This window comes from Zootoca vivipara, chromosome 10 (genome assembly GCF_965207765.1).
Source record: "Zootoca vivipara chromosome 10, rZooViv2.hap1.1, whole genome shotgun sequence".
Taxonomy (NCBI): domain Eukaryota; kingdom Metazoa; phylum Chordata; class Lepidosauria; order Squamata; family Lacertidae; genus Zootoca; species Zootoca vivipara.
In genome coordinates this window covers 33,262,762-33,277,286 of record NC_142593.1, presented here as the reverse complement: position 1 = coordinate 33,277,286, position 14,525 = coordinate 33,262,762, and the positions used below count along the sequence as shown (strand labels likewise).

Sequence of the window (14,525 nt, the reverse complement as noted above, 5' to 3'; positions counted from 1 at the left end):
TGTCCTATTCAGCTCATATCATCTCACCATCATTATAAATCATCCTGAAACCGGAATTTTATTAGGCCTTCCTTTTCCCACCCTTAGGGACGCGGGTGGCGCTGTGGTCTAAACCACAGAGCCTAGGGCTTGCCACCTTACCCTATCTCTATCTCGGGAAATCGGAGGGAGGAGCTTTTTGTGGTGACCGGTCTCCTCCTTCTCCCCGCGAACTCAAAGTGTACTCCGCGAGGCTGCTTGACTTTTTTCCTTCCGGGTCTAAGCGGAAGTGACGCCATGGGTCGCAATAACACAACAATAACAGCGCCGTGGTGGAAGATGTCAGTGAGGAACGACGCGAGACTAGGAAGGTAAAAGGGCGGAGAAGGGGAGGGGGGGTGGAAGTGGGGGAGCGGGGTTGTGCAGACTGGAGCGTCAGTCTTGGGCTAGAGTGACCTGGGTTCAAATCCCCGCTTAGCCGCAAAGCCCTTCCCGTCTCCCACCATGGCCAGTGGGAGCATCCGAGAGAGACTGAAGCGCCCTCGCCCGCACTCACCCTCAGCAGCTGCTCTGCAGAAGCAAAAGCGCCTCTCTCATACTGCACGTAGGCTATCCCCTACATCAGGCATCCCCAAACTGCGGCCCTCCAGATGTTTTGGTCTACAACTCCCATGATCCCTAGCTAACAGGACCAGTGGTCGGGGAAGATGGGAATTGTAGTCCAAAACATCTGGAGGGCCGAAGTTTGGAGATGCCTGCCCTACTTCGTAGTAACTGTAAAGGTAAAGGTAAAGGGACCCCTGACTGTTAGGTCCAGCCACGAACGACTCTGGGGGTTGCGGCGCTCATCTCGCTCTATAGGCCGAAGGAGCCGGTGTTTGTCTGCAAGACCCCACCAGTTTGGTAGCAATGGTAAAAAGAAATAAAGTACGCATAGCACTGGGGGTGCAAATTGCCCCCTACCCAGTAATCAAAAATTGAAGGCAATGTGATTTAAAGTTTTATATGCAATACAAAAAATGTTTGGGGATTTTCTTATGCACAGAAGGTAGTTCTATTCTATGATAGGGGTAAGTAGATCTGCATCTGCTGCTAGATCTGTAGGTGATTTGCAATAGATCACCATGGCTCTCTGATTCATAGTTGTTTAACAGTAGCAGCAACAAGATGACTCACCACCACTTAAATATATACAGTATTACTAAAATTAAGAGCACTTTTGGGCTGAAGGGTTGTGAACTCCCTTTTGTTCTGCTACTCAGAACAAGTTGCTGAACTCTGAATTCTTTAATTCTAAGAGTAAGTTTTTTGCACCAAGTTCTGGTTGGTGGATTTGGGAATCTTGGCCCACCCCTGTTCAACACAGAATAAATAATCACATCTGTTCAGAATGACTTTATTGCATTTTCATTGTATGTTTGTGGCATTATAGTCCAATAACACATTACTATTTTATGTTCAATTGCAGATGGCCGTAACCCTTGGCTGTTGAGATTTTATTTTGATTTTTGAAAGAAAACTGAAGTAAAAGCCATAAGAAAACACATCGTATAAGTGAAATTTTAATGATGGAATCATCTACAAATTTAGATGTTGGAGCCCAGTTAATTGTGGAAGACTGTTCTGGCAGCTATAGCCTGTCTCACATGCCAGATATTAAAGTGGAGCCTCACCTCGATTCCAGTGTTGAGGAAGGACCAGCTCAGAGTGTTGCCATGGGAATGAAATTCATTTTGCCCAATAGGTTTGATATGAATGTGTGTTCTCGGTTTGTCAAGTCATTGAATGAAGAAGACAGCAAAAACATTCAGGATCAAGTGAACTCTGACCTTGAAGTGGCATCTGTATTATTTAAAGGTTGTGATTTAAAACTTATCTTTAGCTTTAACTATTACAATTGGATAGATAGATAAACAGGAAAATGCTATATTGGCAAAAGAATGCATATGCACATATGAATATCTAACATTTTTCTTGTTCAGCAGGCATCTTCTGTATCAGCCTTTAACTGCCTGCTGAGAACTTTTCTATGCCACGAGGCTTATGACAGCAATTCATAAGAATACATATTTCCATAATGATTAGTTGATGGCCTCTGATTTTAGGTTGTTATTATAATATATAAATATTATTGTACACCACTTTGTGTACAAAAAGAGCAAATGATATATCACTATGATATAGTGGTATATAAATGCTTTTATAAATAAAGTAAATTTGTAGAAGCTATTCTGAACTCTACTTTTTTCTTGCTTTCTTCATGTAGCTGAGTGTAATATCCATACTTCTCCTTCTCCTGGAATTCAAGTAAGACATGTCTACACCCCATCAACTACGAAGCACTTTTCTCCCATAAAGCAGTCAACCACATTAACTAACAAGCACAGGGGAAATGAAGTTTCTACAACCCCTTTGCTTGTAAACTGTAAGTGATTCTTCGTGGAATGGTAAATTTAAGTTTTCATTTTGGGATCCTCCATTGGGATTACTACAAGAAAGTGGTATTTGCATTCACTTTAAACCAGTCACCCAGTCATTTATTTATTTCTAAATTGATTAGGGGTAAGATCTCTTTAACTGAAAGCAATGACTTTGTCATTCTGGGATGCCAAGCTTTCTTTCAAAATAGAAAAGGGCTAGGCATGTTAGCCTGCTGGAATAGAAAGCCAAAAGACACCCCACATAATGTCTTTGATATGCTGTTGCCTAAGGAACGTCAAGAAATTGTAAACTAATTCATCATTTGTACATTGAGCAAACCTACATTATTTTTCATGCTAGTCATGTTGGGGGCAAGGACATGGAAGCCTTATCCCCACCCAATGAATATTTTATTCATGTACACTTCTGAAAATCCAAGTAAGGCATTGCTCATATACTTTCAAGACTTATCATTGTAGCCATAGGGTCTGTGTCTTTGCTCTTTGTATACATCTCATTGAAAGTTGGAATTCTCAGCAAGCTGCTTTTTCTAACCCCGGTCCCACATTCTTGCCTCCTTTGGAATCAGGGTCTACACACAACCCTTCTTTTTGGATGGTTGTGAAGGTGAATTAATTGTAAAGTAACTTTCTGTCCAGAAATAGTAGCAGGCTACATGGTTGTGTCAGCTATGTGATCATCCTCTCTGTATTACTTTTCTCTAACAACATGCAGTCAGTATTATAGTCCTCAATCATGGCAGTATTGCACCACAGAAGTTGATATATTTCTGCTGTTTTTGCAGCTCTTTCTGTTCACCAGCTGGCAGCTCAAGGGGAAATGCTGTATTTAGCTACACGCATAGAGCAAGGTGAGAATTTATTTTGCTCTTTTTTTTCTGGCAAAAAATGATCAAGCTGCTAGGTTGGAGTGGGTCCTGCAACTTGCCCTATTCACATTTGTCTTTATTTCATACATTTCCTGTTCTGAATTAACTGTGGAAATGGTTCTGAAATGTTTTTTGCCTCATAGAACATGTCAAAACTTATATATCAGCACTGCAGAAAATTAAATTATATATATAGAAATGTTTTATGTTTTCTAGTCACTCTTCTTTAAGAAAAGAAACATAGTGCAAACCTGTTTTTTTAGTGCTGTGATTCTCTGGTTATAACTCTCATCCAAGTTATCCGGTGATATTTGTTCTTTGAATTATGCAATGTTTATTGCTCATTAGCCAAACAGGCTAATGTTGAATTATGTAAGAGGACAAGGTGCATATTTCAGATAGTAGGAGGTGTTTGCCCTGGCCCCTTATTGTAGCAAGCCTTGTCTTCATTTTTAGGGCCTATGGCATCCAGAATTTGCTTCCAAAAGTGATTGAAGCGGACTTATTTGTTCCTTCTCACCCACGTCTGGCATTATTCACTCCATGGCATTGCCTACTTTGCATTTCCACCTTAGCAGGGATCCACAAATTGTGTCTTGGCTTAGTAGTCAGCTGTTATTTTTGTTTGCAACCAATTCCGCTCCCCTGCGGGACTCAAAAGATTGGAGAAGGGTGTCTCTCACTTTAAACTGACCTTTGAAAAGGAGCAGAGGGCAGCATTCACTGCTTTTCTGCATCCCTCTTTATCCAGCATTGAGTTGAGACCCAATCCCCCCAAATATTCATAATAACTTTATTCCAGCATCGCATGGAGACAACAGGAATGAGATGGTTGATCTGTATGTTTTGTTAAATAGAAAATGTAATCAACCATACGGACGAAGAAGGCTTTACCCCTCTGATGTGGGCTGCAGCTCATGGGCAGATAGCAGTGGTAGAATTTCTGCTTCAAAATGTGAGTGAAAATATGTTTCCCCCCTCCCATGCATTTGTAGTGATAGTCAACAACTGTAGTACTCTAAATCCATCAAGAAAAATGCTTATAGCCTCTGAAGGTTGTCTGAAGACCTCTTGCAAAGCCTTACATAGATGGTAACAATGCTACGCTATCATTTAAATCCCAGGTTGTAACTTTCTATCTAGACCTGGTCAACACCATGTTTTAGCCATGTTACAAAAGATTCAGAGGAGAAACACCAATGCATGATTTATGCACAAAGTCTGAAGAAAAATCAGTCTGAGGGCTATTTTTTTATTTTTATCTAGCCACTGAGGGTGGTACCCATTTCTTCCACTTACAATTCCTGGCTGAACATATGTTGCTAACTGTTGATAACTGTTCTACCTCTACAAATCCTAGGTTCTGACACCCCGTGAGCAGGGGCATAGGAAGGGGGTGCGTACCGGCCTGGGTGAGGGGGTGACAAAATGAAACACTGCAGGGCCTGTCCTGCAGCGCACCCAAGCCACGTGTCTCCCCTGGGAGTGACGCGGTGATTCGGGGCCCCGCGCTACCCGAAATGGCAGTGTGGGGCTTGCGTCCACCAGGTGGACTCCGTGGGCAGCTCGCAGCACCGTCTCCGCCTCTTTCTTTCCAAAGGGCATGAATGAACAAGTCCATAAGCAATGGAACTGTTTACCAGGTACAAAGAAAAGAAGCAGTAGTTTGAGCTGCAACATATCATGCTTAGGCTGTACATAAGGGCGGGAAAAGTGTAGGCAGTCGGTCAGTTTAACAAATTGTCCGTGGAACTTTTGGAATCTCCTCTTCCCCATATAAAGAAGTAAATGGTTGAGCTGAGTCCAGGGTGATTTCAGTACCTAGAATCTGGACAGTATATAATTGGACACATGGGTTTCCAGCCATCAGGGTTTTTATTAATCTAACCCATAACACATTTTAAACCACTGCTTTTTCTGTCAGGGTGCAGACGCACAGATCCTTGGAAAAGGGCGAGAGAGTGCACTATCACTGGCCTGCAGTAAAGGCTACACAGACATTGTCAAGATGTTGCTCGACTGCGGAGTTGATGTAAATGAATATGACTGGGTAAGCCCTTTACTGGAGCTACTATTACAAACTTTTGGGTAGTAAAAGCAGCCAAAATATATGGACCCCTGTTCATATGCAGCTTGTTTGGGTCACTGAACTGTGTAAATGAATTCTGATATTATTATTTCTTTTCATATTTTTTTTCCAGAATGGTGGTACGCCTTTGCTCTATGCTGTGCATGGGAACCATGTAAAATGTGTCAAAATACTCTTAGGTAAGTATTATGAAGGCAGTTATTAGCCAATAAGGGCTGTAAGAACTGCAGAATGTTAGTAAATCAATGATTTGTTTCCTGTTGTTTTAACTAGAGCACGGTGCTGATCCTACTATAGAGACAGACTCCGGATATAATTCCATGGATCTGGCTGTAGCCCTGGGCCATCGTAGTGGTGCGTATTCAAGCACTTTAGGATTTACTTTAAGGGTTGGTGCTCTTTTTTTGTATCAGCCGCTTTACCTATTGGTGGTTCGCAAAATGCACAGGCTTTAACTGTTGCTTCTGGAGAGGCCTTCCTTATCATCATTCACATAAGTGGTAGTTTATGCAGAGCTGGGGGAAGACAGCTTAGTGCTGTGCATGCATTGCACTCCCTTCCCCCAACCCTTGATCATCTCACTGACTGTTATCCTTTATGCTGTAGATTGATAGCTGCTTCTTTTGTGACCTGGAACTTGGTGGGGTCATGATAGGACCAGCAGATGAGCTTGCCCCTATTTATGTATGAAGAGGCCAAGGTCATGCCAGAGCAGCGACAGGGAACCAGAGGGGCCAGACTGAAATGTGGCCAACGCTCCGCAGGCCACATTCCAATGGAAGTTTTTGCCTTTCCTTAATGTGATCAGATATACAAATAGTAGTGAATGAGGCTAAAAGCATTTTACATATTCATACACACACACGGATTTCTATTTTGGATTACTACAAACTCTATGCAATTTCTACTTTTTCAGCTCTTCTACCGTGTTTCTCCTAAAATAAGATGTGCCTCTAAAATAAGCCATGGCACGATTTTCTCGAGGCAATAAAATATAAGACATACCCCGAAAATAAGCCATACTGATAGGCGCAGTTTTGGAGGGCGCCAAGGAAGAGGCTAGGCTGGACGCGGCACCTCCCTTAAGACGACCCTGGCTAGAGCTCCTGAGGGTGCCCCCCCGCCACCATTGCCACCCCGCAAGCTCTTCGTCCCTCTGTTTAGTTACCGGTAGTTTAGTTTTTGCGCGCCTGCCGCGTTCAGGTTGCACAAGAGTTTTTATCTCCACCGAAGCGGGACCTCCCGCCCCCGCTCCCTCTTCCAAAACCTCCGAGCTGGGTCCGCAGCATGGTGGCAGCGGCGGAGACAGTGAGTGAGCCACCACCCGCGCCCTCCGCCCTTGTCAGGAGGCTGCAAAGGGAGGATGCAAAGGCGGAGGGAACCGGAAGCCCCCAGTGCCGCCCCCAGTCCCGCTGCCGGGCCGGCCATGTGCGGTGCCCCAGGAACATGGTGGAGGCGGCGTGAATGAATCCAAGCAATGGGGGCAGCAGCCGTGCAGCTGACAGGCACGCAAGCCGCGTTGCCGGCGCGCCGAGGGGGCGCGGGTCCTTTCCCTTTGGTGAGTGCCGGCCGGCGGCTCCCGGGCCCGAGGTTCTGCCTCATGCCCAGGCTTCCAAGGAGCCTTGCAAAGGGAGGAGGCCATCGCCTCCTCCTCCTCTTCCCCCTTTGCTGTCACCGCCTCCTCTCCTCGCTGCAGCGTCTATCGGGTCCTGCACGCTGAAGCGCAGACAGTGCAAGAGGAAGTGGCGGCCATGGCATAGCAGTTGCCGCCCGCCTTCCGGAGAGCGTGTGTGTGCAGACAGGGACGTGGTTGGCTGCCCGGTGGGTGCCGGCAGCTTGCTCGACCAGAAACCCGCTCTGTTCTGCAAGCCGGGTTTGGCTGAGGAGGGAAGCAGCTCTCCCATCCCGCTGGCTCCAGTTGTGTGTTTGTGTTGCTGCACCGTCCCTCTCTGTGCAGTTTGGTGCTGAGCGCACTCGCGCTCCGTCCCCCCTGTTGTTTTAGTTTTTGCGCGCCTGCCACATTCAGAGAGCGTGAGAGAGTTTATCTCCACCGAAGCAGGACCCCCCTCCCTCTTCCGAAACCTTTCATGTCCATGTTCCTTGCGATCAAAAGGCCGAGGGAAGGGGGAAATGCTTCTGATGACAAGAATTGAGATGGATCCTATGAATGTTTACTGTGAGCTTAGTGAGTCATAGTTGAAGTACCGTAAGTAAGGTATGTTTAGGACTGCTACCAATTAAGGAATAAGCAAACACACAATTATAATTGAATAAATGTAGATCGCTGTACCATACTTACTTTTTTTAAAAAATAAGACATCCCCTGAAAATAAGCCGTGGTGTGTTTTTTGGAGGAAAAATAAATATAAGACGTGTCTTATTTTAGGAGAAACACGGTATTTACATCTCCAAAATAGGATAGATCACCACTTAAGCGCTGAACACTAATCATGTTTTTTTTCCTGATACAGTTCAACAGGTTATTGAGTCACACCTATTAACACTCCTTCAAAACATCAAAGAATAATGACATTTTCGTTATGAGACAAGACTTTGTATGTGAAGAAAAACTGGGTTTTAGGACTGAGCAACATGGAAAAGACTTGATTTTTTTTATTTAAAAAAAATCAGTACTGTGACCCCACCTTTGTTGGAGGACGGCAGGTGGAGAGACTCACTACTTGAGGCAGTTCTAGTTTGCCACCCAAACGAGGGATCTGTTGGCCTGCACATTTTAAGCAGTTATTGGTTGTCCAGATGGAAAAGTTAGCAGCACCAGAGCTGCAGTGTTGAGCGTGGCCTTTCCCTTGGAACAGTGCTGCTTTATCATACCAGAAAAAGACAGTGTACAAAATCACATGACGGGGACTGCTGTGTAAGAAACTTCCTCAGCTACGTTTTTGGGCAAGATAGTGCTTGACATTTGGATTCAAGAAAACTTTCTGAGGCTTTGCTCAGGCAAGACTTCTCTCATTGGTAACATGATTTTAACATGATTCAGTTTCATGTATTTGGCTGTTTGTCAAACCACATCTATCCTGCTTGCAAATATTTCATGCAATGTTGAATATTCTTTTTGGCAAAGGAATTGGAGAGAATTTCACATCATATAAAATAGCATACCTCCTTATTCTTCAGAATCGATTAAAAGCCTACTTGGAACACTATATTAGTGCACATGCTACTGAAATGAGTCAGGTTGGTGCCAGGGAATGCAGCATATGCATTAAAATTTGCAGTTAAGAACTGGTATCTGAAGAAGTGTGCATGCACACGAAAGCTCATACCAAAATAAAAACTTAGTTGGTATTTAAGGTGCTACTGAAGGAATTTTTTTATTTTACTTCGATCCAGACCAACACGGCTACCTACCTGTAACAAGAACTGGCTAGGTACTCTTAGGTGAGGGTAGAAAGGCTTTCTCCCTGATTGTACTCTACAATCAGCTTGTATATCAGCCCACAGATGTAACTGGACTTCAGTATACGTTACTCGGTCACTGGTGAATGGCAGGAGGGTCGAGCTTCATCCCATTTGCATCCTGCTGCCTTTCTGTGCTGGGTCTTGCTTAAATAGAAGGATGCTCTACCTCTGTTTTTCTGACTTTTCCACCCAAGTCATCTGAAAATAAATCCCCCAATTAGCTAGTTTACTTGGAGCCGAAAGTTGTTTTGTAAGTAGTGAAGTTCTTTCAGGGTTATGCTTCAGAATATAAGTGAGTAAATTTCCTGTTTGGATGTTTTCTTTTGTTTCGTATTTTTAAAATAAATATCAGCCATCAGCGAGAAATGTGTTTTTCAGTACTTTTCTCCAATATGCTAGATTTCTATGAACCAAGATTTTTTGACATGAGAGGTTTGAATCATGTCCCTTTACTTCTGAAATGGTTAGATTCCATGCAACACCTGTGTTTTCTGAGCATATAGGGCAGATCTTAAAACTACGAGTGGAGAATGTAGTCAGGTACCTTCACACAAATAAGATAAACCTTAGAGCACCCTTTCCAAAAGGCTGAGAACCACAAACTTCCAACATAATCCTCTGCTGCAGGTCAAGGCTTATACTCAAAATGTAGACAAGTAAATGGTACATCCACAAGAATGCATTATGACTTTGTCATACCCAAAGAGCCAAGATGTTCAAATGGTCAATACTGTGAACTTGTGATTACTGAGAATTTTGCACAGATTACCATGAAATGCTGTATAAATGTAAATAAACCCTTCCCCTTTCACCCAGTGTACCTAAAAGCTGTCTAAAACAGCAATGGGACTATCTTCCGCTTCTATGCTTGCCTAAATATGCCTAAAAATGTGTTAAGAGTGACCTGTAAATGTATTTAAACAAAAGTTAGGTAGTGCTCAAAGCCTAAGAGCTAGAACAATAATTAAAACAAATATTTATTTCCAAGTAAAAGTGCTTCAGACTTAGTATAAGGCAGATTGTGAACAGGGCATCCTTTTATGGTTACAACTGATGAAAACGAGCCTGCTACCATGTTTGCCCTATCTCTATCGCATATTACACGGAACCATTATTCTTCAGTTAAAGAACAAAAAAAACCCTGTAAAAGTAACAATGTTTTATTATAAAGTTAAAAGCATTTAGCATCTGTTTAAAATGCATGTTTCCATTAATGAAATGAACATTTTTCTCTGAGGGGTAATTGTGCAATACTGAACATGCGATAGGTTCCCTGTTCTCAAGAATTTGATTAGCCAAAGCAGACTATTTAAATTCCTCCATTCCCCCTACCCCAGATGGACCTATGCAAGTGTACCCCTCTATAAATTATGTCTTAGATGTAATATGTATTACAATTTGTCTGCCAAGTTTTTGCTCAAGCTGCTCAGCTAAACTATTGTTTTGATCTTGTAAAGTTGTGTCTTAGGTGTTATTACCTATTTTGAGAGTTGCAAGTTCATATAGTGCAAATAAATTGTTTTTAAATGAAATTGTTTACCTTGATTTCTTCTTGAGCATGCTAATTGAAAAACACACATGGTTTTTCCTTTGTAACTGTCAGTGGTTGCATTTTATGCAGCATTAGGCTGGGGATGTCCCATGCCTGTTTTATATAGCTTCAAGGTCAATGAGACCACCCCAGGGGTTATAATTTGGCCTATATGGCCTATATGGCCATTTTCCCCCTATCATATCCTGCCTCTACATCTGACTTAAACTGCTGGGCAGGTAAAGCTGCAACTGCAAAGGAGCAACTGAGACCCACTTAAGAGTTTACTATGAATTGTTCCTTTGCAAGCAGGGCTTGCATTCAGTGCATTTCACATTTTGTGGCAAATATAAGCCCTGCTGTAATTGGCTGTTCTTGGGAGCTCTCAGTCAGTACTGAATTTATTTTTAAGGAAGAAATCTGAGTGCACTTAAACATGCACATCTGATTCCTTTGAAACTGAAGCACCCCCTGGATTCTTCGTTTATTCCAGTAGGAAACAAATCCTGGGGCAGTTTAGGCTTATGTCTGAATTGCTCATGCTGTTTTTCCCCAACCAGCCATGATGCGGAGGTCAGAATAAACCATAGCTTCAACTCATGGCTTGTTTGGGGGGAAATAAAACTACAAGCACTGCTTTGGCTGCAACAGCTTGTTTCTCTCCTGGAGCAAGGAGTATGGGTTAAGAACTAGACAGCAGCAAACGGCTCAGGCAGACTAATTAACCACTTAATATTGGGCATAACCATGGCCAATATCAGCAGGGTAGGTTTTGTAGAATATTACTTAACTGGCAGTTATACCATGTTCACCTTTCCATTGACATTTGAATGTGTTCTTGCTTGTTGAAAATAATTGACATGTACAGTACTGCTATTCCATGGGATATTCTTCATGCGTTCATCCTTTTGGTGTATGCAAGTCATTCAATTTATCCCTTTAAGTGGCGTGACTGTTATTAAAGACAATTACAGCTAGACGTGTTCCTGTCTCCTTTATATAGATAGGATCATAGGCTGGTATTGAATGGTCCATTGAGAAGGAATACATCAGAACAGAGTTGAGAAGCAATTTTGACAACCCCCCCCCAATATTACCTATTATTATTATTATTACTTATTGAATTTATATACCGCCCTATACCCAGAGGTCTCAGGACCTAGAGATCTGGGCCTAGATCTATTGCCAAGGTTAGGAGATCCACTGAGGCAGATTTAGGGATCTAGAGAAAACTGACCCCCCCCAAAAAAAACTCCCTTACCTATTATACACAATTGGATACCACCTTTTGTGTAAATTGCTTTCAAATGAAGGGAGCTGAATAAACAAAATGTCCGTACTCCATCTGATAAAGGGTTTTTTAGCACTAGGGTGTTGTTTTTTGTCCAAGTGCCACAGCCTGGCTAACTAGACCACAGTAACTTATTTGTTCTGCTGAAAAAATCAAGATCAATTTCTAAGGTACAGGAACCTAACTTACATGGCACAGGTGCTCACTAGCAGCTCTTACTGCAGTATTTGCAGTTCAGACACAAGAGAAAAGTTCTTATTAAATGTTTTTTTTTCTATAAGGAGCAGTGAGTATTCTTCAGAGGCCCACAAAACCAGATTCCAGTTCTACCTTGCAGAAAAAGCACAATGAATTAGCTCAATTTCTGTTTTAACAAGCCATCTGCTGCAAGAAGAGCAGTCACTTTACAGCAGGGCAAGCTACCCTGTGGTCCTCCAGATGGTGCTGGAGCAAGACTGCCATCATCCCTGAGCACTGGCTACACTGGCCAAGGCTGATGAAAGCTGGAGTCCAACAGCATCAGAGGCCAGAGATTAGCCACCCTTCATTTCCAGCTACTACCTTGTTGATAACATTTAACTCAAACTTGGCACTCAGGAGCTGCCCCTTCATTGTTTAAACGGCCGGGGGGGGGGGCTGGAATAGGCAATTGTTCATATAATTTGACTGTGGCAGTTACATTTGCATTAAACTGCAATTAAGTCTACTATTTCCACACTCAAAGCAATGCCGCTTCCACTAACAGAATTAACAATATGTTGCCCGTTTTTTTAAAGTGACACAATTAAGTTTCCTAAGATTACACAGTTGTTCTCTGCATGTGTGTAATGTAGAAGTCAACCTCCTGAACAAATTATTTTGTTGTAACACAGAGCTTCTTGTGCACTCTGTGAACATTATGGTTGCTTCTGATAAGGACAAGGACAGATTATAGAGAACAAGAGAGTTCCTAAAGTAAATCAGAAAGGTAGGGTCCTGTCTCAATTAAAAATTCTAAGCCAGTCTTCATGCCTATAACTAATGGAATACCATTAATGCTTTTACCTTTGACAATCTGGTTATGTTTTTGCCAGTGACCTGTATTTGATCTTTGCTAGATTTGGACCATTCTCCTTTATTTGCCTTCTTCTGACATCGGAACTGGAGGCCCCTCGACTGTCTTCGAGTTCAGTATTGGACCAATTCGATCAGATACTCCCTGCCGATGTAGACAGATTCCTCCGAGCTGGAAGGCCCACCACTTGCTCCCTGGACCCGTGCCCGTCTTGGCTGATTAGAGCGTGTCCAGATGAGGTACGGGCCCCCCTGGGTGAGATCATCAACTTGTCCCTGGGCACAGGGACTTTCCCAGAGGAGTTGAAGGAGGCAGTGGTGCGTCCACTCTTAAAGAAAACATCTCTAGATCCTTTAGATCTATCCAATTATCGCCCAGTTTCGAATCTTCCGTACCTGGGTAAGATAATTGAGAGAGTGGTTGCCGAACAGCTTGGTAGGTTTCTGGATGAAACATCGGCTCTAGATCCATTTCAGCCCGGCTTTCGCCCTGGTCATGGGACCGAGACAGCTCTGGTCCATAGCTGCCAAGTTATCCCTTATTTTAAGGGATTTTCTCTTATGCTGAATAGGCTTCCTCACGAGAAAAGGGAAAACTTGGCAGCTATGCTCTGGTCGCCTTAACAGATGATCTCCGTAGACAGCTGGATCGAGGTGGGTCGGGACTGCTGATTCTTTTAGATCTGTCAGCAGCCTTCGATATGGTCGATCATGAACTTTTAGACCACCGCCTTGCCAACGTGGGGATTCAGGGCACAGTCCAACAATGGCTGCGTTCCTTCATCTCAGGTTGGGGACAGAGGGTGGCGCTAGGGAGGGAGTTGTCGCCGCGGCACCCCTTGGTGTGTGGAGTCCCGCAAGGCGCAATCCTTTCCCCAATGCTTTTTAATATCTTTATGCGCCCCCTTGCCCAGATTGTACGGAGTTTTGGGCTGTGTTGTCATCAATATGCTGATGACACCCAGATCTATCTGTTGATGGACGGCTGCCCTGCCTCGGCCCCGGACACACTCACCAGGTGCTTGGAAGCTGTGACTGGATGGCTACGTGGGAGCCGACTGAAGCTAAATCCTTTGAAGACAGAGGTCCTCTGGCTAGGTCGGGGCGACATGGGGTTGGGGGGCCAACTCCCATCTTTTGCAGGGGCTCAATTGGTACCAGCGCCTTCTGTCAAGAGTTTGGGTGTAACCTTGGATGCCTCCCTTTCCATGGAGGTGCAGGTTGCATCCACAGCAAAGGTGGCATTTTTCCATCTCCGCCGTATCAAGCAGTTGGTCCCTTACCTCTCTCGCCCCGATCTGGCCAGTGATCCATGTGACGATCACCTCCAGGCTTGACTATTGTAACTCGCTCTACGCAGGGTTGCCCTTAAAGCTGACCCAGAAACTCCAGCGGGTGCAGAAAGCCGCGGCGAGGCTCCTTACAGGGTCCCGGCCGCGGGATCACATTCATCCAGTGCTTTACCAGCTGCACTGGCTCCCGGTGGAGTACAGGATCAGGTTTAAGGTGCTGGTTTTGACCTTTAAAGCCCTATGCGACTTGGGACCCTCGTACTTACGGGACCGCCTCTCCTGGTATGCCCCGCGGAGGACCTTAAGGTCCACAAATAATAATATTCTGGAGATCCCGAGTCATAAGATGGCTAGATTGGCCTCTACTAGAGCCAGGGCCTTTTCAGTACTGGCCCCAACCTGGTGGAAGGCTCTTTCCCAGGAGACCAGGGCCCTGCGGGATTTGTCATCTTTCCGCAGGGCCTGCAAGACAGAGCTGTTCCGCCTGGCCTTTGGGTTAGACTCAGCCTGACCCCTGTGTTTTCCTCCCTCATGGCTATTTGGATTTATGGCCTACT

The 14,525-nt window shown here is 44.1% G+C and overlaps 1 protein-coding gene across 1 annotated transcript; it reads left to right on the top strand.

The window, feature by feature from the left end:
- Positions 1–254: 254 nt before the first annotated feature.
- ANKRA2 (ankyrin repeat family A member 2) lies at positions 255–11,410 on the top strand. Its single transcript, XM_035099871.3, has 9 exons — positions 255–350; positions 1,448–1,836; positions 2,246–2,404; positions 3,206–3,271; positions 4,147–4,244; positions 5,214–5,339; positions 5,491–5,557; positions 5,652–5,732; positions 7,850–11,410. The coding sequence occupies exons 2-9, from the start codon at positions 1,545–1,547 to the stop codon at positions 7,903–7,905; spliced, it is 945 nt and encodes a 314-aa protein (XP_034955762.1). The 5' UTR covers positions 255–350; positions 1,448–1,544; the 3' UTR covers positions 7,906–11,410.
- Positions 11,411–14,525: the final 3,115 nt, after the last annotated feature.

What these genes read in the sequence shown, in the direction of transcription:
- ANKRA2 (XM_035099871.3), top strand. Translation starts at nt 1,545, where the DNA reads ATGATGGAATCATCTACAAATTTAGATGTTGGAGCCCAGTTAATTGTG. An exon ending in AGCTACACGCATAGAGCAAG is followed by an intron (nt 3,272 to 4,146) that starts GTGAGAATTTAT and finishes TTTGTTAAATAG; the next exon opens with AAAATGTAATCAACCATACG. An exon ending in TAGAATTTCTGCTTCAAAAT is followed by an intron (nt 4,245 to 5,213) that starts GTGAGTGAAAAT and finishes TTTTTCTGTCAG; the next exon opens with GGTGCAGACGCACAGATCCT.